Source organism: Microtus ochrogaster, unplaced genomic scaffold, assembly GCF_000317375.1.
Source record: "Microtus ochrogaster isolate Prairie Vole_2 unplaced genomic scaffold, MicOch1.0 UNK1, whole genome shotgun sequence".
Classification (NCBI taxonomy): domain Eukaryota; kingdom Metazoa; phylum Chordata; class Mammalia; order Rodentia; family Cricetidae; genus Microtus; species Microtus ochrogaster.
Window position 1 is genome coordinate 36,259,008 of NW_004949099.1, and position 16,228 is coordinate 36,275,235.

A 16,228-nucleotide genomic window follows, 5' to 3' on the forward strand; every position below is an offset into this window, starting at 1 on the left:
GGCCTCGTGTGGCCCCTGCCTTTTAACGGGGGGCCCAAGGCAATCTGGGAAGAATATCTCACACCTGCGCGCAGGTGTGCGCACAGGCAACCATAGTCCAGGGGGATTCTGGGAGTTGTAGTTTTCCAAAAGAACAACACAAACCACTCCAGCATTCAAAAACTACACGGAGCCAGATACACTGATAGTCTTTCAGAAGTTTCATTTTTTAAGCCTAATCTCAAGGTTTTGAGTCCCATCTTCCCCAGATTTAACCACCAGAAGACATGTTCATCTTCCCTGCACCACCACCTACCACCACCCACCCTCTGAGAGTCCCGGTACTGAAAAGAACAGCTGAGTTGTTTCTCTTCTGCGGTGATCTTTCCTTGCAGAGTCTCCAGTGTGAAAGGATTCATACCCTGCCTCTCTACAAGAAAGCAGAACACCTGAGGTTCAGGCATATTCATCTGCCACCCATCCACTAGCCAATCAGAGAATCAAACAGTGTGATCGAATGAACTCTGCTTCAGGAAGCAAAATAATGTCCAGTGTCCCAGAGCAAGGTTAGCTTGGTCCCCTTCCAGCTTCTATCCTGAAGAGCAAGCAAGCAAGCAAGCAAGCAAGCAAGCAAGCGAGTAAGCAGCAGAAGACATGAAGGGCTTATTCACCGAGGATGCTCTCCAACCACCTAGGACCATGCCCTGGCAGGGCTCTCGTTCCTTCACTTTTCTCTGTCTGCCTTGTTCTTTGTTTCAGTATTTTTATACAATGAAGATATATTACGTAGAAATAGTTAGGGAAAATCCACCTATTGTCTAAGCCAATAGGAAAATAAATTGTTTTGAAAAATCATACAAGGAGGCTGTGAGGATGGCTCCGTCAGCAAAGCACTTGCCTTTCAGACATAAGGAACTGGGTTCATTTCCCATAATTCATGTGAAAACAGTCTGGTGTGGCGCTGCCTGCTTGCGTTCCCAGAGATGGAGAGGTACAGAGAGGAGGGTCTACAGGGTCTGTGGGCCAGCTAACCGAGACTAGCTGGTGAGCTCCAGGCCAATAACGGAACATGTCTCAAAAAATAAGGTAGAAGGTTGTCCTCTGCCCCATCCCCCCCAGAGAAAGAGAGAGAAAGAGACAGACAGACAGACAGCAGATATACATACATATACCCTCACAATGCAGTGATAATCAGATAGAAAACATCACACAAATGCCACTGTTAGTTTTTTCTGATGTGAGCTATGGACACATCGTGCCCTCTTCAAGACTTTAGGACAGTATGCCACTTAGGAAACTGGGACAGGAAGTTTTCAAGCTCAAGGCCAGCCTGAGTCACATAGTAAGACCCCATGGAAGCACACTTCACCAAAAGAAGTTTCTGAAGACAATAACAATATCTCAAAAGAGAATTCTCTCCCCAGAGTCTCCCCTGCCCCAAAGCCCTCTTCCTTCTGCATGACACAACTCCACTCTACCCCAACTGGACTTCTTTCCCTGCTGGACTTACCTCATTCACAAGGGTCAGAGTACTGGGTCACTGCCTGCTCATCTGTGAAATGAATTGACATGTTACTCTTGGTGGAACTCAGAGGTGATCCTTCAGAGGTCAAAGTTCTGCTTTACCCACGTCCAGATGTCTCTGTGTGTCATGAGCACGTTAGCGTTACAGGTACTGTCAATCACTAACACTGTGCTACGGTGAATTATTAATTACATTGGAAACGTCAGCTCTCATCAGCTCCTTGAGAACAGTGGTCTGCTGTGTTCTCTTGGTCTGAAGATCATAGCATGGAAAGGACCCCTTCTATAGATGAGCTTTGATTATTTATTGATTTTATTTCATTTGTTTGTTTTGAAATAGAGTCTTGCATAGCCCAGGCTGGCCTCAAACTCTCTATGTAGCTGAAGCTAGCCCTTATCTTTCTTGCTGCTTTTACCTCAAAGTACTGAGATTACAGTTATCTACTACCGTGCTTGGCTCCTCTCCCCGCCCCCCACCTCCACCCCCAATACTGGCCTTGTGAATGCTTGTCAAACATTCTACTGGTAAGATGCATCTCTAGGTTTTTAGGTGACTTTTAAAAAGTGTTTTAGGTCAGGTAATATGATTATATGCTGCTTGTCTTGGGATGGAATGGTTGCAAAATTAAGAGCCAGAGGCCATAAAGAGTGCCATTAAACCATGTTGGGAGATGCACGTAGGACTCACCCAGCAAGTAGTAGTCATAGACTTTGACAGTTGCAGGTTTCAAGTTGGTGACCAACACGCTTTGGCTGATCGTCAAAGTGTAAGTCTGTGTCTTCTTACTGAGCTGTGGGGCACACAGATCAAGCACATCAAAATGAGGGGCCAGAGAGACTGCTCAGTGGTTAGGCCCTGCCGCTCTTCCAGGAGCTGAGGTGGGGTCTCAGACCCATGGTGGCTGGCTCACAGGCTCTTGCCACTCCAGTTCCAGTGGATTCAGTGCACCCATCTAGCTTTCACGGGCACCCACAGGTACATGGTACACACACACACACACACACACACACACAAGAAACAAAAAATACATTTTAAGTAGACAACTAAAATGAACCATGCCTGATGACACACACCTGCACAACACAGCGAGAGCTTGTTTCAGTGAGAAGAAGTGGAGGGGGGAGAAAGAGAAGAGGGAGGAAAAAAAGACTAAAGGGAAAAGGAGGACCGTCTAGCTCAGTGGTAGGATGTTTGCTGAGCACACCGGAGGCTGTGGGTGTGACCCTCTGCACTACTGCACTACGACTATAACAAGCAAACAGACCCATGCGTCTTCCTGAAAGCTGGACAGGCCGGGCAGGGGGTTGAAAATGGGACATGGATATTCACAGTAAAGTAAATTTTAGTTTGGTACATTCTTTTCTGTTGGCTATAAAATAAAGATAACATTATTCCCTATGTGGAACAAGATCTGATGAGAATTAGAGCTACATCAGATTTTAGACTGCTACTGGGTCCTTGGGAACTTCTAATTTTATTGAAATAAAAACAAGTTGAAATAAAGCTAATCTTAGCCTTAAAATAAAATAATAGGGACATATATTATGTATTGAGGGCTTATTTTGTGTCAGGAACATTTTCAAATACTTTTATAACCCTAAATCATTTAATCCTCTCAAAAGCACTACAGGCCTAGCAGGTCAGCGGTAGGGCACTGGGTTCAACCATCGGCACTGCATGTAAATGAATAAAAACCAAATAGTATTAGGGCAGATATAGTTATATATATATATATAGTTATAGGGCAGATATAGTTGTCTGTCTTTTACCAATAGCTCATTTCACAACTAAGGAAACAGATTTTCAACAGTTTGCCCAAAGCTACACAACCAATAGCCAAAACCAAGGGTTCAGAGCAAGCTTGGTTAAAGCTTTTGAGGTTAAGCATGCATTATAATCTAGAGTCGCAACACTGCTTGTGGCTACTGAGCGTTTGAAACTGAACGAAAGAATGGAGGCGGGCTAACAGTGTAAAACACATGCTGGAACACAAAGGTGCAGAAATGGATACATATACATAGGCTCTCATTAATACATATCTCATTTTACGTTTCAGTAGATTGTAGAGTTGAAATGTTGGGGAATATAAATTTAGCTGGGGGGTGGTGGCCCATGTCTTTAATCCCAACACTTGGGAGGCAGAGGCAGGTATATCTCTGTGAGTTTAAGACCTGCCTGGTCTATAAAGTGAGTTCCAGGACAGCCAGGACTGTTTCACAGAGAAACCCTGTCTCAAAAAAGACAAAAAAAAGGAAAAAAAAAGTTAAATTATAAAACATTTTCTTTTTTTTTTTTTTTTTTTGGTTTTTCGAGACAGGGTTTCTCTGTGGCTTTGGAGCCTGTCCTGGAACTAGCTCTGTAGACCAGGCTGGTCTCGAACTCACAGAGATCCGCCTGCCTCTGCCTCCCGAGTGCTGGGATTAAAGGCGTGCGCCACCATCGCCCGGCTAAAACATTTTCTTGAGACAAAGTCTTATCAGGCTAGCCTCAGACTCATGGAGATCCATCCGCCTCTTCCTCCCAAGTTCTAGAATTAAAGGTGTGAGCCACCACACCCAGCTAAAGTTTTCTCAACTGTGTCTACTAGGGTCAATCCCTAGCACTCTACCACTGAGCTACGGACTTAGCTCACAGAATTATTGAAATCATTAAGTGCTTTAAGATTGTAAAAATATTTAGAACTGTTGCCAGTGAAAAGTGAGACCTCAATACATGTATATATGTTCACATTATCTATTGTGCTTTTAAGCTTAATTAAAATCAACATGCTATATTTAACTTCTCATTTCCACAAAGCTCAAAGTGCCCAAGGATCGGTAATATTCTACCACTTGCTACAAGCTAGTTCTCATCATATTCTGTTTCTTTTCTTGAATACGCCTACTAGAAATCTCAAACGGTGAAGACAGCTCGGGATGTCAACCCGTGGGAGGACCTTTGTCTGTAGGGCCCGTCATGGTACACCATCATGGTACACCATCATGGTACACCATCATGGTACACCATCATGGTACACCGTCATGGTACACCATCATGGTACACCATCATGGAGTAGCCTCCTCTCACGGTGTACACTCCGGGTCCTGCATGTCGGTGTGTGTGATGTTAGGACATGCAGATTTGAAGGGACACCTGCGGATGCATGCACAGTCCCGCTCTCGGGTTAGTTCTGAACACCTACCTCCTCCAGGTAAATGTTAAGCGTGTCTTTGTTGGACTCGACCTTCTTCACCAAGGGTTGCTGCAGAAGCTAGATTTGAAAAGGAGGAAAGAAAGAGATGAGGAGGCATGACCATGTCCCTGGAGTAGAACCTTTTATTCAATTTTAAACTCGTAGCATTTCAGTTTTATCATGAGATATGTACTAACACATATGTCTTCTTTTTTCTTTTCACTCCACCTTTGAATTCCAGTATGTTTTCCATACTGTTGTACATGGCCCGCATGACTCTGCTCTTTTCCTGGCCAGTTTCAAGTGCTCCGGAATAAAGAAAGCGAGACACCTAGGCCACGTGTACGGTATTTGCCTAGCATGTGCAAGGCCCTGGGTTCCATCCTTAGCATAGAATAGGAACTGAAATCATTACTGCTTCCATTTTATATATCTGAGGGACCTCAAAAGCCCTTTCAGATGGTCCGAACTTGAGTTGTAAATGTGTGCATGTGTGTACATAGATATATAGGATGATCCATGTTTATAGATATACAGGATGATCCATGTTTATAGGATGATTGTGTACATAGATATATAAAATGATGTGTGTACATAGATATATAGGATGATCCATGTTTATAGATTATAGGATGGTGTATGTATATAGATATATAGGATGGTATATGTATATAGATTATAGGATGGTATATGTATATAGATATATAGGATGATGCGTGTACATAGATGTATGGGATGATGTGTGTACATAGATATACAGGATGATCCATGTTTATAGATATATAGGATGGTGTATGTATATAGATATATAGGATGATGCCTGTACATAGATATATAGGATGATGCCTGTAAATAGATATATAGGATGATGCGTGTACATAGACATATAGGATGATGCCAACTTCACCACACTTTGGTTCATCAGTAATGTTAGGTTTCCTAAGAGAGTTCAATGGAGGAAACAGAAGCCACTTACTGACTGCTTGGTGCCCTCCACGGGACTGAACCCAGACAGCATCTTCACTTCCACAATGGCCATGTTGGAAGAGCTGCGGCTTCCCACATAACTGGGGGCAGGAAGAAGCAGACTTAGGTCAACTACTATTTCCACTCTTGCTACACTCTACATCCTTATACACATGTGTGGGAGCATAGGCACACCCCCACTCCACCCACCCCCTCCACACACAAATTCAGCTCCCAAGACCCAGGTGCCCCCAGTTTTCCTTGCCTGGTATGAACAATGAGAGTCAAGGATCGAGGCAAAGTGAGTTTTTCACAACTAGCCTTTTTTGTTTCCACCTGAAGGCTAAAAGTCTCCGGCACTTTAGGAGGGATAATGTTGTATCTCAACACCACCTAGTGGAAAGAGATAGCCAGATCAGAATAAGGAAGGACTTCAAATTTGTGTATCTCAGACTGCCATCAAGGGACACACACACACACACACACACACACACACACACACACACCAAGGAAGGGAGAAAGGGCAGCCGGGAGGGAGGGAAGGAAAAGAAGGAGGGAGAGATACCAAAGGAGAGAAAGGGAGAGGAGGGACAAAGGAGAGGGAGGGAGTGGTGATTTCAGAATTTGTATTTGGGGTGAGAATATTCCGACACTGTTTTCGCTTGTACTCCTTCCTCTTGGCCCTCTACTTGCCTGCACATAGACGCAGCCCTGGCCTGAGGCCTCCACAGTGTGCACTCCAGGGATGCTGGGCAGTGCCTCCTGCTGCAGGACCAGTCGGTTGGCAGACTCTATGTTGAAAGTGCGTTGGAAATTCTCAGTGGATTTTACAGCCACGCTGACTTCCTCAGATGGCACATAAGCAATGGCGGCATACTTGGCAAGGGCTTGGAGGGCAACCACAGTATCCTGGAGTAAAACAAGCACATAATTACTGTTCGGTGAGCCATGCAAATTAACCTGAAGGACCCTGTAACCAGCACCCAGTAGCTGAAGCTGGCTCGGGTGAGTGAGAGCACTCCCAAGCACACAGAGAACTTATTCACCTCTCCTTGAGAGGCTGATGCAGAAACTCCGACAACTTACACATACATATAGGAAATCATCAGTAGCAGGTTGTTACTGAACAGCATTGGGCCTTCTGGCCATTCTGGTGAATTCATGCTTAGAAACAGAACTTAGCTTCAAAGGGTTATTTCTAGAATCAAGTGGATAATGGCTCGTTGTACTTTCCTTAGCTCTCTTGTTGGAGGAGCTAGCAACAACTTGACGGTCCTCGAAAACACATCCCTTCTGCCATTATTCATTCTGCAGTCATCTGTGCGATGACCTCTGTCTGGTTGGAGAGGGTACCAGGACCCTTGACAATCCTTTCTCTCAGTCCAAGGCTTCTTAGCCACTGAGCACACGTTACCTTTTCTTTAGCTCTGAATAGGACACACTGTCACTATTTTATAGCTTGAAGCTTTTCATTAAAAAAAAAAAAAAACATTTATATAAATTACGATAGAGAGGGAGAAAATGGAATGCCCAGGAAAACTGTTATGTTCTGCTCTCTACTGTAAAAATCTCTACCTACTTGACACTGTCAAAAGCATATCACAGAATAAAGAGCCTCACTTTACATACCCCGAAGAGAGCAAAAGAGCATGCATAGTTACTGCATTACTGCCCTGTGAAGTGGGAGGGTGGGGCAGCCCTGTGGAGGCTGCAGACAAGCGTCCCCTGGAAAGCTCTGTCTACCCTCTGTGAGCTGGAGCCATGGGATCCCTACTGCTTCCCCACACTGAAGCAATTCAACAGAAGGACCTTCCCACTGGCTAAGATTCAGTGTGTGTGTGTGTGTGTGTGTGTGTGTGTGTGTGTGTGTGTGTGTGTGTGATTGTGTATATGTGTGTTAGTGTTTATATGTATATGTGTGTGATTGTGTGTGTGTGTGTGTGTGTGAGTGTGTATGAAAGAGAGAGGCCTTTTATAATCACCAAGGATTTTCGTGAGAAACAATTCTGACAGGTACATGTCACTGATGGTTGTAAAGCCTTCTCTCACTTCTTGACAAGATATTGATATGTATTATAATTACTTAGGGCTAGGCAAGAAGACGTCTTTCCTGATCAAGAATTTCCATGAAGGGTTGGGGTATAGCCAGCTGGCAGACTGTGTGCTTAGCAGGCACAGGGCCCAGTCTTTAATCCCCAGCAGCAAAAATTGAAAATAAATAAAACTTTCTCTTTTGGTTTTTCAAGACAGGGTTTCTCTGTAGCCTATGTTTCTATGGAGCCTGTCCTGGAACTCGCTCTGTAGACCAGGCTGGCCTCAAACTCACAGTGATCCACCTGTCTCTGTCTCCTGAGTGCTGGGATTAAAGGCATGTGCCACCACCGACTGGCATAAAAACCATTTTCAATCCCCAAAAGAAAAACAAGCAAAGTTCCCTGAAATGAGGCACAGTACTTAAAAAAACAAAACAAAACATTAAATTGGTTTGTTGTTGGTGCACACCTTTAATGCCAGGATGAGGAGGCAGAGGCAGGCATATCTCTGGGAGCTCAAGGCCAGCCTGGTCTACAGAGAGAGTTTTAACACAGTCAGGGCTACCCAGACAAACTCTGTCTCAAAAAAAATAAAAATAAAAAATAAAAAAAAAACAAACATAGCCCTGCCTGTCCTGGAACTCATTCTCTAGACCAGGTTGGCCTCAAACTCATAGAAATCCACCTGCCTCAACCTCCTAAGGGCTGGGAATAAAGGTGTGTGCCACCACCCAGCCTGACACTAATTTTAATAAATCAATTTGTAATTCCCATGAAGACAAGAAATACATTTTCTTCTTCATTCAAGTAATTTTTACATGTTAAATATTTAATTAAATTTCAGAACAATGTAGTAATGACTAAATACCCTGTTATGAGAAGCTGCACATATGTGTATGTGTGTACTTGTATGCATGTGCAGTGCACATATGTGCATGTGTGTACTTGTATGCATGTGCAGTACACATATGTGCATGCGTGTACTTATATACATGTGCAGTACACATATGTGCATGTGTGTACTTGTATGCATGTGCAGTGCACATATGTGCATGTATGTACTTGTATGCATTGCAGTACACATATGTGCATGTGTGTACTTGTATGCATGTATAATGAGTGCACTGTAAATTGAACCCAAGGCCTGGCCCATGCTAGGCAAGTGCTCTACCACTGATCTACACCCTAAACTCTGAGATAATTTTTGATATATTCAAATTTATCACGAATTCTACCTCTCTTCTTTATCTCCTGCTTCTCTCCTAGTTCAATGAAACAGTCTCCTGGTCTCCCAAGACCTGGGTTTCTTTCCTCTGAATTACCCTGCATACCAAACAACAGGTTAGCCTTTCTGAAGTAACGTTTAAAGATCAAAGCGCACCACCGTTAACCTCTCAGAATTATGTCCCAACTCGAAACCTGCCATGCAAGCCCCTCCATCATCTGAGCTTCTCTGGTTTCCAGCTGGCCTCTGTCCCATTGGCTCCGGCTAAATCAGTTCTCCCGGTAGCCAATCTGCATTTTTATAGATTGGTGTCTCTGTTCACATCATTTCTTCTTCTTTTTAGTAGTTGCCTACCAAAATTTATATATCCTCTTAGATCCTCTCTTTTAATCACTTTCTTGGAAAAATGGTTTTGCTTTTTAAAGTCTAGACTGAGCACGTAGCTCAGTACTCAATGGTAGTGTGCTTGTTCTAATAGGCACACACATACACACACACACACACCACACACACCTGCACACACGAAGACCACTCTTAGCCTTCAAGTTGATGATATGAATGCACACACACACACACACACACACACACACACAAAACACAGTCTTTCAATTTAATTTGATAAAGTTTTCATCTTTATGGTGTTTGATTTCAGATTCTCCTTCATTTATATGCTATTTTGAGACAGGGTCTGGCTGGCCTCGAACTCAGAGATCAGTCCTCTGCCTCTGCCTCTCCAGTACTAGGACTAAAGATGTACGCTCCTTCCTTTGTATGAAATGTGACTAGCTTTCCTTCTACGGTATAAACATTTGGAGTACAGACTGTATCTTATTAACTTTCCAATGCCTGCAATAGGAGAAGGGAACATGTCCATGAACCCCCAATTTTTATATGTACAGATCCCCTAATAGGCTTTATAATTTGTTAACAAATAAATTTTGCCATAATTATGAATGTCCTATTCCTAATTACATGCTGTCCTACTTTGGTTTCTCCCATTGTGATAAACACCATAACCAAAGGCAATTTGAGGAGGAAAGGATTTATTTGGTTTATATGACTAAATTGCAGTCTATCACTGAGGCAAGAAGTCAAGCAGGGCAGAAACCTAGAGGCAGGAACTGAAGCAGAGGCCAAGGAACATCTCTTTCCTCTCTCTCTCTCTCTCTCTCTCTCTCTCTCTCTCTCTCTCTCTCTGTTTTTGTTTTGCTCTGTGTAGTCCTGACTGTCCTAGAACTCATTCTGTAGCCCCGCTGGCCTTAAACTCAGAGATCTTCCTGTCTTTGCATCCTGAAGGTTGGGAGTAAAGATGTGTGCCATCAGCTGTCTCAAGCTGCTCTTCTATATCACATGGGACCACCTGCCCAGTGGTGGTACTGCCTGCACTGGGCTGGGCCCTCCCACAGCAATCATTAAACAAACAAATGCACCATAGACTTGCCTACAAATCAATCTTATGGAGGCATTTTCTCAGTTGAGGATCCCTTTTCCTAGATGGCTTTAGCTTGTATCAAGTTGACAAAAGCTAACCAGCACACATATAAAAATACTCTACAAAGAGAAAACCAAATGCATCTGGTATCACTCACATTGTAATAGGCCCCCAGACTTTAACATAACTGACGCCATGTTAGAGACACCATTCTGATCTTAAAACCCAGCATGTAGGCCCCACACACATGTTGAAATGGAAATAAAGACCTAATCCATCAAAAACCTAGTTCTTAGTTCCAGAAAAGCCCCTAAATACTGACCTTGCTTTTTGGTTTTTGTAGTTCTGCTTCTTACTGTGACAACCAGGATGTGGTTTGTGTACATAAATGACAGAGGACTGTAAGGTTCAGAGCGGCAGGATTTGGGCAAGTTCCCAGTACAGCTACCAGCCAGCAATAAAGACTTTCTTTCCTGTTTTAAGGTTGGCTGTGTAGGCCGGGCAGTGGTGGCGCACACCTTTAATCCCAGCATTCAGGAGGCAGAGGCAGGTGGATCTCTGTGAGTTCAAGGTCAGCCTGGTCTACAGAGCGGGTTCCAGGACAGCCAGGGCTGTTACACAGAGAAACCCTGTCTCCCAAAAACAAAACAAAACCAAAGAGTGTCTGTGTGGAAGGTTCTGATAGGCTTATCTTAAAACATGTTCACATGACCTGATTTCATTAACCCTTCCGTATATTTTCCATATACTTTTTCTCCATTTCTTTAAGATTATAAGGACCCAGAGGACAAGGGAGATATTTCTCTATCTCCACAGTTTACCCGACCATGCCAGAGAAGTCAGCTGCTCACCTGAGTGGAAGAGAAGCCCCCATATGCATTGCGTTGCTTGGCTAACCAAGCAACTGTGCCTGTGGCCTTGGCTATCTCCTTTTGGGTCAGGCTGTCCTTGGTGAGCTGGGCCAACAGTATGTAGGCTGTGAGCTCTACATTCACCTCCTTAGGCTCAGACCAAGGACTGGCATCTGAAACAGCAGGTTTCTGGCTCCAGTGAACGGAATCACCTATAGAGAAGAAAGCATCATTGCAAAAGTATGCCAAGAGCTGACAGATGTTCCCATTTTCATTTAGTAAACATCACACCTGAAAGTGGAGAAGTGTCAGCCAAGAATCAGTCATGGGTTAGAAAATACCTCTCAGAATCAGCTGATTCAATTAGCTCTGAGTACATGTGCTGTATGTGTGTGGGGTGTGCGCGTGTGCGTGTGTGTATATGTGCACACATAATTCCCTAAGGTAAAGATAGAAGCTCTATAAATGTTATTACTGCGGAAATATGTGAGGGCTATTCTTGTTAGTTTATAGGTTCTGGTTCTAATTCAAATAAGTAATCTGGTGCTAATTCAAAAAACTTCTCATAAGAATTTTATGTGCTTAGGGTATTTGTTGCTGCCGAACAAGATTTCAGTAATTTTTCATCATTTACTTCCTTTATTCAAAGGCTAACCCATTTTGAAAACAAAAGTGGCAAGAGATGTATATGAATGCTAAGAAATCACAGCAGAAAATATGCTAATGAGGACCATCAAATAGAATAAACCGATAGGGCAATTGGGTAGAATATGGGGAAAGATTAACCTTGACGATTCATGGATATAAAGAGTGGAAGGAGACTGCTTTAGAAGAAGCTGAGATACTGATTAGCTCAAGGAGTTCATCTAACAGGGAGAACAAAACAGAAAACTTGTGAACTGCAATGCAAGCTAACACAAAAGAGACAAACGCAATAAATCAATCTCACGGGGAACAGGTGGGGCCTGCCCACTGTCAACCAGAGTCACGAACAAGACAGATTTTCTAAATATATCCAACCAAACATCTCCAAAACACCAATAATCTATGACACCAATGAATCTGGCCAACTTCAGCAAATACATTCCCATGTTCCGAATATACAGTGATGTCTTTGGGGACTTAAAGGGACTTTCTCTCAAAACTCCCAATGATGAGCTCATGACTCAGCTTCTACCAAAAGAACCCCTGAGTGTGAGCATAGACGAGGCAGAGGATGGCACAGAAAGTTATGGTCGACTCACAACACACCTTAACAATTCCAAAGAATGCCTAGCAAGACCCACGCACCTGAGACAGTGGCCTGCTGCTCTAACTTGTGAAGAAGGGCACTTCTGGTTTCCACTTCTCCAGCCAGAGAGAAGGTATAAGCTAACAGGGCCTGGGTGTAGAGGCTGCGGGTGGAGGCGACAGACTTCCTGAGACACTGCAGACCTTGTCTCACCATTGGGTCCTAAAAGGTCAAGAGGCACAATTGAGTTCATAAGGCATTTCTTATAAGACGGATCTTCCTTGACTTTAGCAGAGTGAACGGTGGGGACCAGGGGTTCAGTAGATAAAGTCGCTTGCCACCAAGCCTGATGATCTGAGTATCCAGAGCCCATGTGGTAGAAGCAGGCAACCAACTCCTACGAGTTGTCTTCTGACACACACACACACACACACACACACACACACACACACACTAATATATAAACTATAATGACAGGGTGAATAGGGGCAAAGAAGAATAGTGTCTCTCGGGGCAGACAAGACAAGGATTTAGAGAGCTCACGTTGACGGTCTTCCCCATCTCCAGCAGTGCAGCTGTGATATACGCAGTCAGAGAAACCTCATCGTCAACACCACCCTAGGAGGAATCAGGGAGACAGGGGATCAGAGCTGCGGCCCACACCTCGGAGAACAGTGTGCAGGCTGCAGGCAGAAATCGTCTCCACTGGCACTTTCTACAGCTCTGCCTGCCCAGGACACACAGTGAGGTAGGCAAGACTTCAATAGAAGCCACGGGAGGAGACAGCCTGAGACTGCCAGCTAGGTGGGCACTTAGGAGATCTAACAGGAGCTAGATTAGAGGCTAGAGGTGGAGGAATAAGTTTCTCACAGGAAACACCCCCCCCCACACTACCACCAGGAATACAAGCCCAGCCCTTTAACCAGGGAAGATTAAGTATAGCCTTCCCTGCACAACACTGTTCCTAGAAAGAGCTTCGGAAATTTGAGAAACTACAGATTCTAAATTATCCTTATTCCATAAATAAGAAAACAAGTACTTAAAAACATGAAATGGCTTGTCCGCAGGTACACAGCTAAAACACTCTAAGTCTGGAATTCACAGTCACGGAGTTTAATGGGTGCTTTCATGACAAACCACTATGATGAGTTTCTTAATGGGCTGTTTGGCTCTGGTAAGAAAGAAGGATTTAAACAAAACAAAACCCTGGGATCTTGTTCTGGTCAGCTCCTGTTGTGTGTCTTGAGACACACGCCAACAGCACCCCAGAATAAAGGTGCATGTGTTGAAGGCCTGGTCCCCAGCCTGTGGTGCTATAGGGAGACGGCAGGACTTTTAGGGGGTGGGCTGTAGGAGGCAGTTAGGTTGTTGTGTGCCCTAGAAGAGGACAACAGGGCCCTTCCCTTCCTGTCTGTGCCTCTGTTTCCTGTTTTCCATTAAGCCACTGTCTCAGAGGATTCCCTCCTCCACTCCGGTCTGAAGTGATGGGGCCAAGCAACTATGGACTCAAACCTCTGCAACCGTGAGCTAAAACAAAACATTTTCTCCTCGTCTAAGTTCCCACAGCAGCAGAAAGCAGACAGCCACAGAGTGTGTAACAGAGGAAGAAGGTGGGGGCTGATATGATCGGCATGAGGATGTGAGGGATTACTGGTCCAGGTCTTAGAATAGCAACGGGAACCATTCCGCTAAGAAAGTCAGTACACGTCTGTCTCTTTGAGTATGCTGTGAAATACGCAAGCTCTTCCACATACCCGCACCTTGCCCTGTGTTGGGGAGCGTGAGGGTTAAGCTGCCAGCTTGAGGAGATACACAGTCACCTGGGAGATAAGCCTCTAGGCATGCTCGTGAGGGATTAGGTAGGATAATTACAGTGGGAAGAGCCCTGGAGTGTAGCTAGTCCATGGATTAGGGTTCTGGACTGCAAACAAAGAAGAAAATGAACCAAGCACGAGCGCGCACGTCTCTCGGCTTCCTGATTGCAGAAACAATGTGACCTACGGCCTCCTCGAGCTCACATGCCATGACTTCCCTCAGCTTCTTCCATCAAACCGTGCACCAAGTTAAACCCTTCCTTCCTTACACAGTTTTTGTTGGGTATCGTATCAGAGCAACAGGAAAAGTCGCTAACAGAGAAGGAGTAGAGGCAACAGGGGCTGGGGGGGCGGGGTCAGGGACTGGGCGGGGTCAGGGACTGGCCCGGCCAGTGCCTTTAGGGGCTGGTTTACAGCATGGGGAGTTTACTGCATCTCTGGGCCTTTGTGAATGAGATGAATAGCAACACACGGGTACTCAGCTCACTGATATGTTATAAACATTCAGTATCAAACAAGTACTGAGACTAGTACCCGGTACAGAATAAACAAAAGACACTGGGAAATGACTTTGCTTCTGGCCTGAGGCAATAGCAAGAGACCCAGAGACTGCCTGGACCAGTGTCTGGAACTTCAGCTTCTAATGAGATCATCACAGGCTGTCGGCTCTCACTCCTGGTCTCCACTCACAGTGTCTTGGGTGGGAGCCAGGATCTACATTTCAGGCGAATTCCCAGCTGATGCCGATGCCCTAGATCTGAACCCTAGGACGCTGAAGACTTCTCATTCTCTAGACCTTAGGACTGAAGACCAGACTGGAGGGCACCTGACCAGGACCACCCACAGCAGGGCTAGACCTAAAATGGTACTCGTGGACACGGGGCGGGGGGGGGGTGTGTGTGCAGGCCCCTCGGCCACGCCCACCTTCATAGCTGTGTGCAGGAGCTTTCCCACATTGTCATAGCAGCCGCTGGCGAGCTGGTTTCCTGCCATCCATTTGAGGGCATCCTGGATGCTCTTGTCATCAATGAAGATGAATTTCTGAGCTTGGCCAAAACATTTTGTGACAAAGGCGGTCAACCTACATGAGGGAAGAAAAAAAAAAAACCACTCCAGATGATGGCACACAATTCCAGTTTGTTCTGGTTCTAGAAGGGGGCCAAGACACAGTGCCTTGGAAATCTAGAAAAGGGTTCACTGAAGCCTGGGGAAAAGAGTAAGGGACTTGACCAGGTATGAGCAAAACTAAGCAGTATTGAAGGACAGAGGCTGAGAACAAGAGGAAGGGATTGCAGGGAGAGAGAGGGAGGAGAGGGGGTGGTCAAGAGTTGGGTTCTGGAGTATGGAACCTGTCGGGAAGCAGGCAATGTTACCATGTATTGCCATTTCCGTCCTGTTCCCCAAAGGCGCTATACGAGCCGTTGCTGTGCTTATACATCAGTTCCTTCTGGTACCCTGAGGAAACAATGTGTTTTCAGATGTTGTGGCAACTTCAACTCACATCCTCAAGATTTGCAAGGATGGGGGCACTTTGGAGACTAAACTTCTCCATAGCTTATCGACCTTTTGTAAGCCTTCCAGAAGGGTGTCCAAGGAAGCAAGGTCTAACTTACCTACATCCAGGAAGCCAACTGCCCGAGACCTGATGTCCTCAGTCAGCAGCCCTGTCTTCTCCAGGTACTGCAAGACATAGATGATGGGAGCAAAAATGACCATGTTCTGTTCACCACAGCCGCTGGGCATCTGCACCAGGCCATCTAGGTGTTGGAGTGCTGTGCCCATGACGTCTCCTGCAATTCAGGTAGAGAAATAAAGGATATGGATTAAAAAGGAAAGGAGGAAGTTTCGTTTGTTTTTTCAAGACAGTTTCTCTGTGTAGCCCCGGTTGTCCTGGAACTCCCTCTGTAGACCAGGCTGGCCTCAAACTCAGTCTGTCTCTGCTTCCTGAGTGCTGGGATTATAGGCATGTGCTAGCACCACCTGGCCAGAAGGAATTTATA

General features: G+C 45.0%; 1 protein-coding gene across 1 annotated transcript in view; it reads right to left on the reverse strand.

The window, feature by feature from the left end:
* Window positions 1–193: 193 nt before the first annotated feature.
* Window positions 194–16,228, reverse strand: part of A2ml1 (alpha-2-macroglobulin like 1) — a 43,069-nt gene continuing 27,034 nt past the window's right edge. The window contains exons 24-36 of the mRNA XM_026788248.1: window positions 15,842–16,018; window positions 15,602–15,683; window positions 15,153–15,309; window positions 12,958–13,032; window positions 12,474–12,636; window positions 11,184–11,395; window positions 6,336–6,551; window positions 5,908–6,035; window positions 5,653–5,743; window positions 4,686–4,754; window positions 2,192–2,294; window positions 1,490–1,531; window positions 194–409 (exon numbers count right to left, since the gene is read on the reverse strand). Coding sequence (XP_026644049.1) covers window positions 1,491–1,531; window positions 2,192–2,294; window positions 4,686–4,754; window positions 5,653–5,743; window positions 5,908–6,035; window positions 6,336–6,551; window positions 11,184–11,395; window positions 12,474–12,636; window positions 12,958–13,032; window positions 15,153–15,309; window positions 15,602–15,683; window positions 15,842–16,018 — 1,514 coding nt within the window. The 3' untranslated portion in view covers window positions 194–409; window position 1,490. The remainder of the gene's footprint in view (window positions 410–1,489; window positions 1,532–2,191; window positions 2,295–4,685; window positions 4,755–5,652; window positions 5,744–5,907; window positions 6,036–6,335; window positions 6,552–11,183; window positions 11,396–12,473; window positions 12,637–12,957; window positions 13,033–15,152; window positions 15,310–15,601; window positions 15,684–15,841; window positions 16,019–16,228) is intronic.